The sequence below is a fragment of the Lolium rigidum genome, chromosome 1 (genome assembly GCF_022539505.1).
Source record: "Lolium rigidum isolate FL_2022 chromosome 1, APGP_CSIRO_Lrig_0.1, whole genome shotgun sequence".
In the NCBI taxonomy this organism is placed as follows: Eukaryota; Viridiplantae; Streptophyta; class Magnoliopsida; order Poales; family Poaceae; genus Lolium; species Lolium rigidum.
This window is the reverse complement of record NC_061508.1, coordinates 100,869,758-100,885,241: the sequence shown is the minus strand read 5'-3', so window position 1 is coordinate 100,885,241 and position 15,484 is coordinate 100,869,758. Positions and strand designations below refer to the sequence as shown.

The 15,484-nt window shown below is 49.6% G+C and overlaps 1 protein-coding gene across 1 annotated transcript in view; it reads right to left on the bottom strand.

The window, feature by feature from the left end:
- LOC124649583 overlaps nucleotides 1-11,879 on the bottom strand; it is a 123,120-nt gene extending 111,241 nt beyond the window's left edge. Inside the window, exon 1 of the mRNA XM_047189187.1 lies at nucleotides 11,727-11,879. Coding sequence (XP_047045143.1) covers nucleotides 11,727-11,879 — 153 coding nt within the window. The remainder of the gene's footprint in view (nucleotides 1-11,726) is intronic.
- Nucleotides 11,880-15,484: the final 3,605 nt, after the last annotated feature.

Sequence of the window (15,484 nt, the reverse complement as noted above, 5' to 3'; positions counted from 1 at the left end):
AGTGGTGATGAATGGTGAGGGTCTTTTATGCTTAGTACCTACATTATCATTATGCTTAATACATACATTTGTCATTATGCTTAGTACCTACATTATCATTATGCTTAATACATACATTTGTCATTATGCTTAGTACCTACATTATTATTATGCTTAATACCTACATTTGTCATTATGCTTAGTACCTACATTGTCATTATGCTTAGTGTTTACTCATTTTCAACATGCTTATTAATTATTTTCTCTTTTCTTATGCAGGTAATTGCCCAATATGAGCGGACGGAAGGCATCATCGAGCTCCTTGCTTGATCAGATGCATCGCCGGAAGCCGTGGCCGGGTGCTTCCAGACGGAGTGGACGACCCATTGTTCCCACCCGGCGTTACGAAGACGCAGACGGAGGACGGGGAGGACGAGGGGGTGGACGAGGGGGTGGACGAGCTGGAGGACGGGGGGGGGGGATGAGCTGGAGGACGAGGGGGAGGACGAGCTGGAGGACGAGGGGGATGCACAGCTCCTTCTAGCTGACATTCCCTCTCGCTTCGGCTCGCTGGCTTCACAGTCTATGGACGAGGAGGAGGACACTAGGGAGGAGGAGGGGGAGACTAGGGAGGAGGAGGAGACAGAGGAGGAGTCTAGGGACGAGGAGGCTTCGACGGAGATGGCTCCGAAGAAGTTGAGGATTCGTGGGGAAGCGCAGGTTCCCGATGAGAGTAAGGAACCTGCTACGGAGGATGACAAGTGGCTCCTTGTCCCAGAAAAGATAGAGTAAGTAGTAAGGTGATTTCATTTTCGTTATGACACTTAGCATTTTCTAATGTTTGATAATTGTGCAGCAATTTCACATATACGGGGAAGAATGTCCGCGTGCCAGGGAGTTTGATTGGAGTTGCTATTAGGAAGTACTGGCCGGGGATCTACACTCCGGTCCTTGGGGGCGAGTCCAAGCTAGCCTATAGTTGGGAAGACTTTGAGATAGCGCCTTACCCTGGCTTTACTTCCGCCGCCGACGCCGTGATCAAGAAGTTTTGGGTACGTAATGCATACTCTTTGGGTTTCGTTCATATGTAGTTGATAACCCCACCGTGATAACTCATACCTCTCACACTTTCTATTATGCTTGATTGCAGCGCAATTATAGGGTGGCGACTGAGCATAAGGAGAGGGCGGACGTGATCCTCCGTAACATGTGTCGGAAGTTGACACGGCAGCAGTGGTACAACCAGAGGATCACGTGCATCGGCCACTTCTTTGCCGAGCAGGGCGTAAGGTACACAAAGCCTGAGATTGTGCAGGGACTCGCCCCGGCTATGAAGATAGAGGACTTCATGTCGGTAAGTAATTGTCAATGCGATTCTATGTACTGCGGCTAACTTGCAATTATATTGTTTGTTCTTCAAATGAGTTTTGATTTTGCAGGTTGTACCACATTGGGCTGATAATAATAAGAGGGCCGCCTTCATGGAGTTGGTCAAGAATTGGGTCGGCGAAAACCCCGATTTCAAGGCCGTGAGCGACCGGAACAAGGTCAACCGCGGGCATCAGGGAACACACAGTGCGGGGAGCAGCAGCACCGATCGCTATCGGGACCGTCTGGTACATATAAAAATGGAACAAGCTGCATTTTTTTTGATTTTCGATGATATGCATAACATTTGTTTTGTGATGCAGGGGAATAAGCTCGGGAGGGAACTTGGTGAGTTGGAAGCGTGGACGCACATGAAGCTGGTGACGCCCGGTCCGAACGAGCCTCGGCCCGCGCCTGAGATGTACTACGGCAAGGCCAAAGAGAGCAAGGAAAAATACTGCGAGGAGTACGCCAAGATCCATCCAGAGGTGGAGGACCCTATGACCGAGCCGGTCGACGAGGTGGCGATGATGCTGGCGGGGTCCGGCCTGCCGCATGGACGTCCTGCCTGCCTTGCTGGGGGTTTCAAGCCTCAGAGGAACTTCACGCAGATCAAGGCTACCCTCCCCTCCGGCAGCTACGCTACCTCCTCGCGGACTACATGCCGTTCTCGGGCAGAGGTAGATGTAAGTCATCCACATTTTCATCCTCTGTTTTGACTCTTGTTCCTGAATGGCTATGTTGATGAGACGCATTATTTCTGAAATTGTAGACTCAGCTCGAGGAGGCCTATGTAGTAGCTTACGAGGAGTATCTCGAGAAGATTAAGGAGCATGACCTTGTGAAAGATGCCTATGTCTAGTGGACGAGCAACCAGATGGCGGTAAGTTTCAATCTCTATGGTTGCAAAACATCATAAGTCCCCATGTTTGAATCTGAGCTATCTCTCCCGTTTCTTGCAGAGTTTCACTCGATTCATGATGACTGGAGTGCGAGAGGAACCACTCCCAGAGCCACCTCATCCGGGGCCGACGCCAGTTTCCCGTCCAAGGAGGAGTTCTATTGCACGTACAAGCGTCAGCGTCAGTTGACCCCGGTAAGTTGCTAACTTGGCTAAGTTGCTAACTTGGTGTTACATGACGAAGTTGTAATTCCCTCCAACATGTAGGGCTTGGGAGAATCCGGGAACGACGCTCCTGATGGTACGCCGATGCACCCCGGTCGCTGTTCTCCTGGTGCTTCTGCCGAACCTCGGCATGGTTCTGCTTCCGGTGGCTCTCGTCGTGGTTCTACCTCCCCGAGCACCGTCGAAGTAGTGCGGCCTCGCTTCACCCACTCGGAGCTAGATCAGTACTACCCTGCGGGTGGTAGTACACCACCATAGTTGCTACATTGTACTAGCTACATCACACATGATATATGTGTAGAATGATCTATGTAGGATGACTATATGTACCGTATTGCTTGTGTGCTATATTTGTACTAAATTTGGGATTTGGTGCCATATTTGTGCTATATCTGTGATATATGAGCTATATGTGTGCAATTCATATATTTTCTGCTATTTTATATGCAATTGCTGTGCAAATGGAGCAAAATCAGGGAATTAAAAAAAAACTGGGCAGCAGCCGTGCCGACGGTGTCACCGTCGGCACAGCTGCTGTCGTTCGCGCGTTTTTTCCAGTTCGAACGGGAGATGTTTGGCGCCGAAACTGGGAAAAAAAAGGTGCCGACGGTTACACCGTCGGCACAGAGAGGTAGTTAACGGCGAGTTGGGTCACGGCGAGCCGGCTGCGCCGATGGTGGTACGGCCGACGGCCACCGTCCAGCCGTCGGCGTACGCGTGTGCCGACGGTGGCGTCCTGTGCCGACGGTGAGCGCGCCGCCCCCGACGCGATCTGTGCCGACGTGAAGACGCCGACGGTCACCGTCGGCAGAGACGGTGCCGACGGTGGTTTATCCTGTGCCGACGGTGCGGGGCCGTCGGCGCATGGCGTCTCTCCCGTAGTGCCTCCTGAATTTCTTCTCTTGGGGCATCCTCTTGAAGTAAGGATTTAAGCTTCTCTCGTAGATGTGCCAACTGTCTCGTAATATTACCAAACTTCCTACTGCCCCAAGAATGTAATTTGTGCATTATAATATTCAAACCAGAACTGAGAGCACCAATATCCGAAAATTGGCCAAGGCCCCTCCATGCCTCATCAATTATTTCCTTAAAACCTGGATCGCGCTCCCAACAAATTTCATATTGCATGCCACGACGACGTTGAGGCATGGAAACCTCCTTTGCCACCTTCAGAAGCACAGGACAGTGATCCGAACAAGGTGAGACCAAGTGAGTCACGGATGATTCAGCATATATGTCTCTCCAGCTGTTATCCGCCAGTGCACGATCAAGTCTGACTCGTACATTCCTTGAGCCCGCCCTACCATTGTCGTACGTGAAGGGAAGACCCGAGAATCCCAAGTCTGTAAGCTGGCAAACCTGCGCAGGCAGTCTCGGAACGCCACCATTTGTGATTCAGGACGTAGCCGTGCCGAGATGTGTTCAAATTGCCATAACGCCTCATTAAAATCCCCCACCACGAGCCACGGAAGCGGTGAGGAAGCTCTCAAGCTCGCAAGGTGTGACCACATGCGATGGCGGTGTTCAGTACGGGGCTCTCCGTACACGAAAGTAACATGGACCAGGGGGTCCTCGGGGCTGAACCGAATCATGATATCGATGTACCTAGGATTAGCTTCTTTAATCTCAACGTGAAGGCTCTCATGCCAATATAAAGCCAAGCCTCCGCGCATTCCTTCACAGTCCACTCCTGCAAAGCCGCGTAGACCAAGACGACCACGGAGTCTTCTCATACGTGCAGTCTTCTGTCTCGTTTCAGACAAAAACACCAGTTGGAAATTATGCGTCCGTTGGAGGACGCCGAGCTCATGAACTGTCGCAGCATTTCTGGCACCACGACAGTTCCAACTGAGACAATTCATTGCTCCTGGCGGTCATCCTCAAGGTACTCCCATCCACAAGCTTGTTCCGCTTATTATCTGTCACCCCCTCAATGCCCTCCTGAAGACTCTCAGAAGGCAAACTAGTCTGCATCTCAGGTGACGACGTATGTTGACCTGGAAGTTGTCGAAGGCGCGGGGAGCTTGTCGTCGAACTTCTGCATGTCCTCCCATGGGCCATCCCCCCAACTCCGACCAGCACGATGGACAGAGGCACTACAGGAATCGGCAGAGACGCCGACGGCCACCACGTACGCCGAGGGCTTTTTATCGGGGCCGTCGGCGTACGGCATCTCCAGGGCACCTCCGGAGGACGACCGTCGGCGTACCGATGCCGTCGGCGTAGAGGGGGCTACGCCGAGGGCTGCCCTCGGCGTCTACCAGGCCCTCGGCGTAGAGGTCTCCATCACCTCCCCTCGCACCCGCACCGTCACCGCCCTCTCACGGCGTCAGACAGACGCCGAGGGCTACCCTCGGCATAGGGCATGGCCCCCCTATGCCGACGGCCACCCTCGGCATATAGGTTTTTTATTTTTTATTTTTATTTTCTCTCTCTCATATTACTTTATATTATGTTTCTATTATTTATTTACTAGTATGAATTATGTAAAAAATGGTTCTATTTTTTAAGAATTCGTAGATGGCATACATTGCTAACTTTAACCCTAACTCTAACTTTAAGCCTAACTCTAACCCTAACCATAACTCTAGCCCTAACCCTAACCCTAGGGTTTCCACATACATTGCTAACGCTAACTCTAACCCTAACCCTAGGGTTTCCACATACATTGCTAACCCTAACTATAACCCTAACCCTTACCCTAGGGGTAGATCTGCGGGGTCCCGCCCTAGGATTTCCCAAGAAACAGATCACCGGAGCGTCAGAATTGTTGGAAAACTTGCTTCTGCCCCTAACATATAAGTACAAGTGTGATGTAAGGTTTGGCTAACCTTGGATGTACCCGACGTTGACGATTTCCGCATAATGGGCTAACACTTGGTAAAATCCAGGATCTGTATGTGGAAACCCCCGCCATGGCTCAAACGGAGCCTATTTTATGGTAAAGTATGCCAACCTATGGTTTCCATGTACATATGTCCTAAAAAAAGCAAAATAAATAAAAAAGTCCACTGGTAAACCCTCGCACGGAGAAAGCTATAGGGGTAGATCTGTGGGGTCCCCGCCCGTGGTTTTCCAAGTTACAGACCACCGGAGCGTCGGAATCGCTGGAAAACTTGTGTGTGCCCACATGGAATGCACAAAAGTGATTTGAGATGGTTTTATATCCAAGGCTAGCCCCCCAGGTGTGTCCGGCTTCTCGGACAGGGGGTTCCTACACTTAGGCAGATTCTGCATGTATAGGGGGGAACTCCCTCGGAGTTGAACCGGAGAGAAACTTGGGATCATATGGGATGATCCTTGTTTCCACATGTACCTATGACCTAAAAGCTCAAATGGAGGCATATTCCCACCGGGGGACCCCCGATGGGATGCAGTCAAAGGGGTAGACCGCGCGGTCAACAGAACTAGGGTTTCATCGGAAATCGAGCATCGGATCTAGGGAATGGCCCCAAAACTTGTGTGTGTCCACATGGAATGCACAAAAGTGATTTGAGATGGTTTTATATCCAAGGCTACCCCCAGGTGTGTCCGGCTTCTCGGACAGGGGTTCCTACACTTAGGCGGATTCTCGCATCTATAGGGGGAACTCCTCGGAGTTGAACCGGAGAGAAACTTGGGATCATATGGGATGATCCTTGTTTCCACATGTACCTATGACCTAACCAAGCTCAAATGGAGGCATATGCCCACCGGGGACCCCCGATGGGATGCGAATCAAAGGGGTAGACCGCGCGGTCAACGGAACTAGGGTTTCATCGGAAATCGAGCATCGGATCTAGGGAATGGCCCCAAAACTTGTGTGTGTCCACATGGAATGCACAAAAGTGATTTGAGATGGTTTTATATCCAAGGCTACCCCCAGGTGTGTCCGGCTTCTCGGACAGGGGGTTCCTACACTTAGGCAGATTCTGCATGTATAGGGGGGAACTCTCTCGGAGTTGAACCGGAGAGAAACTTGGGATCATATGAGATGATCCTTGTTTCCACATGTACCTATGACCTAACCAAGCTCAAATGGAGGCATATGCCCACCGGGGGACCCCGATGGGATGCGATCAAAGGGGTAGACCGCGCGGTCAACGTAACTAGGGTTTCATCGGAAATCGAGCATCGGATCTAGGGAATGACCCCAAAACTTATGTGTGTCCACATGGAATGCACAAAAGTGATTTGAGATGGTTTTATATCCAAGGATACCCCCGAGTGTGTCCGGCTTCTCGGACAGGGGGTTCCTACACTTAGGCAGATTCTGCATGTATAGGGGGGAACTCCCTCGAAGTTGAACCGGAGAGAAACTTGAGATCATATGGGATGATCCTTGTTTCCACATGTACCTATGACCTAACCAAGCTCAAATGGAGGCATATGCCCACCGGGGGACCCCGATGGGATGCGATCAAAGGGGTAGACCGCGCGGTCAACGTAACTAGGGTTTCATCGGAAATCGAGCATCGGATCTAGGGAATGACCCCAAAACTTGTGTGTGTCCACATGGAATGCACAAAAGTGATTTGAGATGGTTTTATATCCAAGGCTACCCCCCGTGTGTGTCCGGCTTCTCGGACAGGGGGTTCCTACACTTAGGCAGATTCTGCATGTATAGGGGGGAACTCCCTCGGAGTTGAACCGGAGAGAAACTTGAGATCATATGGGATGATCCTTGTTTCCACATGTACCTATGACCTAAACAAGCTCAAATGGAGGCATATGCCCACCGGGGGACCCCCGATGGGATGCAGTCAAAGGGGTAGACCGCGCGGTCAACAGAACTAGGGTTTCGTCGGAAATCGAGCATCGGATGTAGGGAATGGCCCCAAAACTTGTGTGTGTCCACATGGAATGCACAAAAGTGATTTGAGATGGTTTTATATCCTCTTGTATGCTATTACATGCACCATGTATGCTACTATGTGGATTTCATGCTATTTATGTGAATTATGGTGAATTTGGATGAATTTGGATGTATTTGTATGCTACTATGTGGATTTCATGCTATTTATGTGAATTATGGTGAATTTGGATGAATTTGGATGTATTTGGTTGTATTGGACCTGCTGAACTGAATTTAGATGAATTGGAACCCAATTTAAATCGAAAAAAACAAATGGTAGGGCATACGCCGAGGGCAATGCCGTCGGCATAGGGCCCTGGCATGACCATATGGTCGAGCCTATGCCGAGGGCATTGCCGTCGGCATAGGCCACCTCACCTGGCCGCACCTCGTCGCTCCACGTCGCCTCTCCGTCACGCAGGAACGCTTCCTATGCCGAGGGGGTTGCCCTCGGCGTAGACCTTGCGCTGGTGAGCACGCCACGTGGCATGCATGGGCCATGCATATGCCGAGGGGGTTGCCCTCGGCGTAGACGCCCAGCTGGCAGCGCCACGACGGGCCACGTCGCTCACGCGTGGACGCCCAGCCTGCCCTATGCCGAGGGCTAGGCCGTCGGCGTATGGTGGCGACCGTTAACGGCGACGGCGCCCTGCCACGAGACGCCGAGGGCTGGGACGCCGAGGGTGAACGCGCACCGTCGGCATAGGCGGCGTACGCCGACGGCCAGGGCTACGCCGACGGCACGGTGCCGTGTGCCGAGGGACCTGGACGCCGACGAGGTACGCCGAGGGCGGCCGTCGGCGTAGCCTACGCCGAGGGCCAGGCGTGGCTACGCCGATGGCAGCCGGCCGTCGGCGTAGCACCCCGTTCCTGTAGTGAGGGTAGGAACTAATTAAGATCAAGAAGAGTCAATTTTGTGTGTGTTAGGTTCAGTTAATCAATCATAAAACTCACACTGTCAACTATGGAAGATTACCTGGCCATGACTATGGAGTATTGGAGTCCACCGTTCTTCTCTCCTGCGGGCTCAGATCGCCGTCGCTCGTATCAATACTCCTCGTGACCTGCAATGTGATGATTCCGATAAGGGGCGGGCTCGGTACCAATAAAAATCAAGATGCATAAGTTTTTTCGTGTTTCAGTTCAGGCACCAAGAACACCGTACATATATGAACAGCACTTAATTGATCTCACTCACCTGTCCATTCGTTGCTCTTGGTGAAGTCGATCCCGAGTATCAGGTTCGATGACTCTAGGCCTTGATCGCGCAGCGCCGTCGTCACCTGAGAAATGAAACGCGTGAAAGTGGAATGGATGATATAAAATTGTGACTTTCGAATATCTAGATTTATTTATCTGAATTTTGTAGTACATTTAATATAACAACCACCTATTTGTACCTAATGTTGATTATGCCAATGCGTGAGAGTTAAAGTAGTTTATTTTGAATGTCAATTGTTTTTGAATTGAGGAGCCATAACTTCCGATTTCATATAAAATGAAACCGATAAAACGGAAATCTGAAATTCGTTACAACCACACACACCCACACTATCTTCTTCTTCTTCTTTTTTTTTTTTTTTTTTTTTTTTTTTTTTTGCGGGTGACACCCACACTATCAGCTCCGAGCGAAACACTACCTAGCTCAGTAGCAAACTGAGACAACCACTCTAAATCTGTCTTCACTATTGCAGACCCATTTTTCAACACATCACAGCGAAAGGGCAAAACTACACCTAGTCTTCAACCTGGAATCTGGAAGCCGTTCGACCATCACTTCATCAGTCATCTTTCTTCAGGAGCTCACAACCATCCTTTTGTGACATCTTAGCCAATACCAATTCTCTTCCGGAGACGGAGCCCACCCAACCATAGTGTGAGATGAAGACTCCAAGCGCCACTGTTCTAATGCCTAAAGCACATCTGCACCACACTCCATGAAAACTTGGCCATTGAACAAAGCGCAAATAAAAGATCTAGAATTCAGATCTCACTACAAAACTGACATTTATCTTCCCAACCTTTATGCTTCAAAACATCTCTAGCCAAAATACTGTTCTTAAACAAAAGCCACAAAATAATACACTTAAAATTTAGCAGGACTTTAATAAACCAAAGCTTTTTTTAAAGGACACTTAACCTGATTAATCTTGAGTGCCTTGTACAGAACCTTGTAGATATACAAACCCAATACTAAAAGTCAAAACCAATACTTCTCATCTTTAGAAACAGACTCATGATTAGAGGAACCGTCTCTCAATCCGGTGTCCTGAGACCATAATCATGTTGCCAATTACAAAACACATCTATTATTTTTCTAATTTCTGGATAGCATCAACAACATCGTTAATCTCTAGAATCTTATTTTTGAATGTCAATATATGTTTGTTCCATTACTATTGCATTTTATTATTGTACTTTCTTAGTATTTCTCTTCTAATCTTATTACTTTACAATCTTAGTATTTCTCTTCTAGTCTTCTCATTGATCTTTGAGCTGGCACTGATTGTGATAATTTCCCCCATAGTACTTGTAAGTACATTTAAGTCCAAAGCCAACTTCATTGATTGTTTGTGGGAAGGTACAACGCCGCATGCAAGAACTGGGAGCGGTGGGTTTTTGTTTGAGTACAAAGTCTGCAAATTACTTAGTCATATCGGTATATGCACTCTAACACTTATTGTGCCTATGTTGTTTTTATAAGTAGTATGAAGAAATTATCCCAAATGCAGATACTTCCAGTTACTCGTGATAATATTGTTCGACATATCTCGTATATGTTCGATATATAAGTATATAGGAAGAAAATATCTCAAACTGCAGATTCTTTTGGAAATTAATGAAATATTGTTCAAGATATCTCATACCTAAATTACTTGATATAGAGTGGCTGAAAGAATCCTACAAGAACATAACTACCAACTAACATCTAAGATAGTGTAATTTGGGACAAACCATCTTAATCGAGCTAATTAGCCGTGACATAAAAAAGAGTAAGAAAAATTGGTTTATGTACATAGACACTATTTTTGAGAGGGAACCACCATCAGAGCTCAAATGCGAAAACCAATGAAAGATGCATGTTGTGGAGTATAAGGTAATACAAAATTTAAGTACTTCCTCCGATTCACATTACTTAATGCTAATATAGATGTATCTAGACACATTTTAGTTGTTGATATATCCGTTTTAGCATCAAATAATATGGATTAGAGGAAAGTATATTGTTTACAATTGACGATATATGGATGATAGATTTATAGTCTTGTCAATTGGGGTTTTCTCTACTATGCTGAGAGGTTATACACTACTTATTGATATGGTAGTTGTCGTCATGGTGGAACAACAGATGCCATGGGTAGACTTAAATTGGGGCCGGATGTACGCTTGAGGATACGGGTGAGGGGAAGGTTTGGAGGGAGAAAGAGATTGAACTCAAGATTGTATTGATGAACTTGGCCAAGGGCCAGAGGTTGACGATGCACGGCTACAAGACCTTCGCCTATTCGCTACTAACTGAATCCTCCCACGCAGGGGTGTCCCTCCTCTTCTTATATAGGGGAGAGAGGCTTACAAAAGAAGGAATCCCAGGGTATCTTTGATGATCTAAGCTACTTTATAAAAGCTTCATTGGCCCCAGTGATGATGCTTCTATCTTTAATCAGGGGCTGATGACCTCCTCCGGTTTATTTAACGTCAGCAGCTCCTTTGGCGTCAGGGCTTCGATTAAAGCTGAAGTGCTTCTCTCATCTTGTCCTTTGGTCCTTGAAGGAATCTTTGACTGTAATGCCGACATGCTACAGTTGAGCCTATGCCGGATCTCCGGTATCTTTACCTTTGAGCTCCGACATCTTTGCCTTTGTATATCAACTTCCTATGTCTCTCGTACTCCGGTATTCCCCCCTGGTATACCGGTCCGTGCTAACTTAGCATAGTTCAAACTCAACTTTGAGCATCCAGATTAATCTTTAATCCGGTATACAAATGGTTTATCATGGCATATTTTCCATAGTCTTGGCCTACCGGTTTCAAGTTATATTTAGCCGGTGCATTACCGGACCCGTTCCGAACAACCGAACTCATGAGAGTTTTTCCGGCTTCTTTTCGACGGTTTCTCTGTCATTAAGTTCTCCTCGCCAAAGTCGAGAATGTCTCGATTCCCGTGCCTGTCAGTGATATGCGCACTGTAACTGACATAGCAGTGTCAGCGGGGGTCAAATCCCTCATCTCCCGTGCACATTTAATACACCGCAGTTGATCCGTGTGGCCCTCCGTGTGGCAGCTTCCAAAACCGCGTGTACCTCCATGCCACATGGCGGCCCATCAGCCGAAGGGACGTGGGCTGAGCGGTTTCTGGCCCATTAAGTTCCTCGCGTATATAGGGGCGACGGTTCGGCGTCGTCCCCATCACATTCCTACTTTCGCCATTATTGCCTCTGTAGAGAACTGCGCTCGGAGCTCCCTGCTCGCCGCCGAAGGCCTTTTCCCCGGCGATCCTCTGCCGGCACCGCACCACCTATCTCTCAGCTTCGCCATCTCATCTCTCACCTTCTCCTTTCTGACGGGCACCATCCCTCGAGCTCCGGCGCCGCTGCACGCCACCGAAGCTAACTCCTCTGGCGAACCGCTGTCGCGCGACCGTGGGGAACTTCCGCCGCCCGTTTAAGGTCAGTGTGTCTCGATCCATTTCTTTTCTCTTCTCTGTGTTCTTCGTGTTCAACATAGGTGCGGTAGATTTATTTACCCCTTTTTTCTCTCTTTTTCTCTTGTGTCTAGATCTTCGCGAATTGAGTAGAAGTTCAGAATCTTGTTGTTAGGTAGCTTCGGTACCTTTGCACAATGGCATCAGAAGGATCCGGGTTAGATCTTTCCGGTGCCTCACAGGTTAGCGAGGAGCTCGAGATTTCTTTGGGTGAAGAAGATGTCATAGATCAAGAAGCCGGCATGTTGGAAGAAGAAATCGACGGGTTGGATCAAGATGTCGGCCCAGACTCCGCGTCTTACACGCGCGGCTCCTGGAGGAGCTCTGACGTGAGCCAAGCGGAGATTGACTGGCTGTACCAGTCCCGGAGGATACCAGAAGAGGTATTTTGCCGGATCCCAGGTGATGAGCGTGAGCCTGTGCCCAATCCAGGCGAAGTGGTGGTTTTTACCGCCCATTTTGAGCGCGAGTTCGGTCTTCCGGCGTCAGACTTCTTCCGGCGCTTTCTTGACTTCTACAAGCTTCAGCCCCACCATCTCCCTGGCAATGCCGTTTTTTACCTCTCTTCCTTCGTATCCTTCATGGAAGGTTTCGTCGGCCTCCTGCCTACCATCGAAACCTTTGCTCGCTTCTACAACCTCCGGATCAATTCGATCCAGGATCCGCAACTCCCAATCCCCAAACCAGTAGTGCAGTGTGCACGCCCCGCCAGGGGAGCCCCTATTATAAATTCACCGGTTTAGAGTCTTGTCGGGCGTGGCAAGAGACTTTCTTCTACGTTAGGAATTCTGGCCCTTCTGACTTGATCAACCTTCCGGTATATCTCCCTAGCGCACCCGCCAGAACCAACTGGCGATTCAACCCCAAGGACAGCCCTGATGAAACCAACCAGATTATCCGGTTTATCCAGACGCTCAACAACAACACCAACATCTGCGCCGATGATATCGTGCGCGCCTTTGTCTCGCGCTGGGTTCTCCCCTTGCAGCGCCGTGCCCATAAAATGTGCCAGATGACTGGGCGCTTTGATCCCACGAGGATCACAACTTTCCTGCTTAGCAAATTCTATGTGGTTTCCAAGGCCAAATAGATTTGTAAAACAAAGATGCCGGCCGACTGGAAGTGGGGCTTGCAGCCTCACAGCCGCCCATGCCCGCCAGCGTCCCAAGTAAGTTCTTGGGGCTTCCGAAATATTGTTTTCGGAATGTTGAAAACTGTTCTCTAATTTTTATTCCTTGTATCGCAGAACTTTGCTCACATCAGCGCAGAGGAGCCGAAATCTTACACTCCCGGATGAACTCACGAGGACGACAAGGACCCGGATCCTTTCTGAACCAGTTCCGCGCACGAGAGGGGCTCCAGCCATACCTCGCGTTCCGGTAACACCTCTGCACCTTGTCCTTGAAGAGCTCGGGCCAATGATTCCGGCAGCGACGAGGATGATTGCATAATTCTTGAGGTACTTAACCCGCTTCCCCTATCTTACGTCTTTCCTGCAATGTCGGTTTCATCTGATCGGGGTCGCCAGGTGCTGGAGCATGTGACCCATCTTGTTGCTGAGGTTGGAGACCCTCCGACCTCTCGAGTCCGGAAGGCTTCGGCACCCGACGCCGGTACCAGCGACGCTCCAGCTTCCAAGCGCCGGAATGTTCTGAGCAATGGGCCTCCGAAGAAGAAGAAGAATGTCATCCTGATCTCCTTCGGGTAAACTTCATTAACGCACCTTTCCGGTTTGAGTTTTACTCTTGATACTTCTCGCAACCAACTTACATATGTTATCTTTCAGGCCTGCTCTTGAACTTACTAGGAGTGCGCCTGGTATGAGGCCTGAAGCCCCCAAAGATACTAGCAAAACTCAGGATCCTCCTCATAAAAGTCTGGCACACTCGGGTGCCGGCAAAGCTCCTTCCTCCCCCCGGGGAGGCACAACAAGTTCGAGGACCGCGGCCCATAACCAAGAAGATCACCGCGGTGAGGAGGATTTTACTTCCCCTCCATAATTTGAAGACGCCGGCGCCAGCAACACGGGCGCCGGTTCAGATCAGACCGGGCGGTCGGAACCTTTGGTTCCGCCCGTCCTTGAAAAAAGAACTGAAGCACCAACAACCTTCCCTGCCAAGACTTCTTCTGCACCCGCCAAGCCATCTTCACCGGCCAAGGGCTCAGCGATGCCGCTGCCGGCACCTTCCAAGAAGCCCCCTTCTGCTCCCAGGAAGGTCTACCGGAAGAGCGCTGGGATCGCCGCGGATCAACTCTCCGGCGCCGTCCAGGCCGCGGTGACTCCGGCCGCCAGCTCCCAAAGCCCCGCGCTTCATACCGGGCGTGCTGCTTTTGCTATCAACGCGAAGGTTTCGGCCCAAACAGGCCGGGTCATCAAGCTGAACCGCAGCACGACCAACTTGGGCGAGCTCTAGCGGTACGTGGACGCGTGCAACACCTTCGACCTCACCAAAGCCACCATCGGCGTGGGCAAGGATGAGAAGGTGGTGAATGACACCCTGATACGTCTCCGACGTATCGATAATTTCTTATGTTCCATGCCACATTATTGATGATATCTACATGTTTTATGCACACTTTATGTCATATTCGTGCATTTTCTGGAACTAACCTATTAACAAGATGCCGAAGTGCCAGTTCCTGTTTTCTGCTGTTTTTGGTTTCAGAAATCCTAGTAAAGAAATATTCTCGGAATCGGACGAAATCAACGCCTAGGTTCTTATTTTGCCCGGAAGCATCCAGAACACCCGAGAGTCGCCAGAGGGAGGCCACACAGGCCCAGATGATAGGCCGGCGCGGCCCAGGCCCTGGCCGCGCCGCCTTATGGTGTCGTCGCCCCGTTGACCTTCTGACGCCGCCTCTTCGCCTATAAATAGGTCCCAGACCTAAAACTTCGATACAGAAAAGCCACGGTACGAGAAACCTTCCAGAGCCGCCGCCATCCCGAAGCCAAGATCTGGGGGACAGGAGTCTCTGTTCCGGCACGCCGCCGGGACAGGGAAGTGCCCCCGGAAGGCTTCTCCGTCGACACCACCGCCATCTTCATCAACGGTGCTGTCTCCCATGAGGAGGGAGTGGTTCTCCATCGAGGCTCGGGGCTGTACCGGAAGCTATGTGGTTAATCTCTCTCCTATGTACTTCAATACAATAATTTCATGAGCTGCTTTACATGATTGAGATCCATATGATGAGCTTTGTATCGCTACTAGTTGTGTGCTACTCATGTGATGTTATTAAAGTAGTCTATTCCTCCTGCATGGTGTAAAGGTGACTAGTGTGTGCACCGTGTGGTTCTTGTCGTAGGCTATGATCATGATCTCTTGTAGATTGTGGAGTTAATTATCATTATGATAGTATTGATGTGATCTATTCCTCCTTCATAGTGTAATGTGGACAGTGTGTGACATAGGCATCCCAAATGGGCCTGCCAAAGATGGTACCCGGGGTTTAATGAAGGCCCACTACCCGGGTTTAA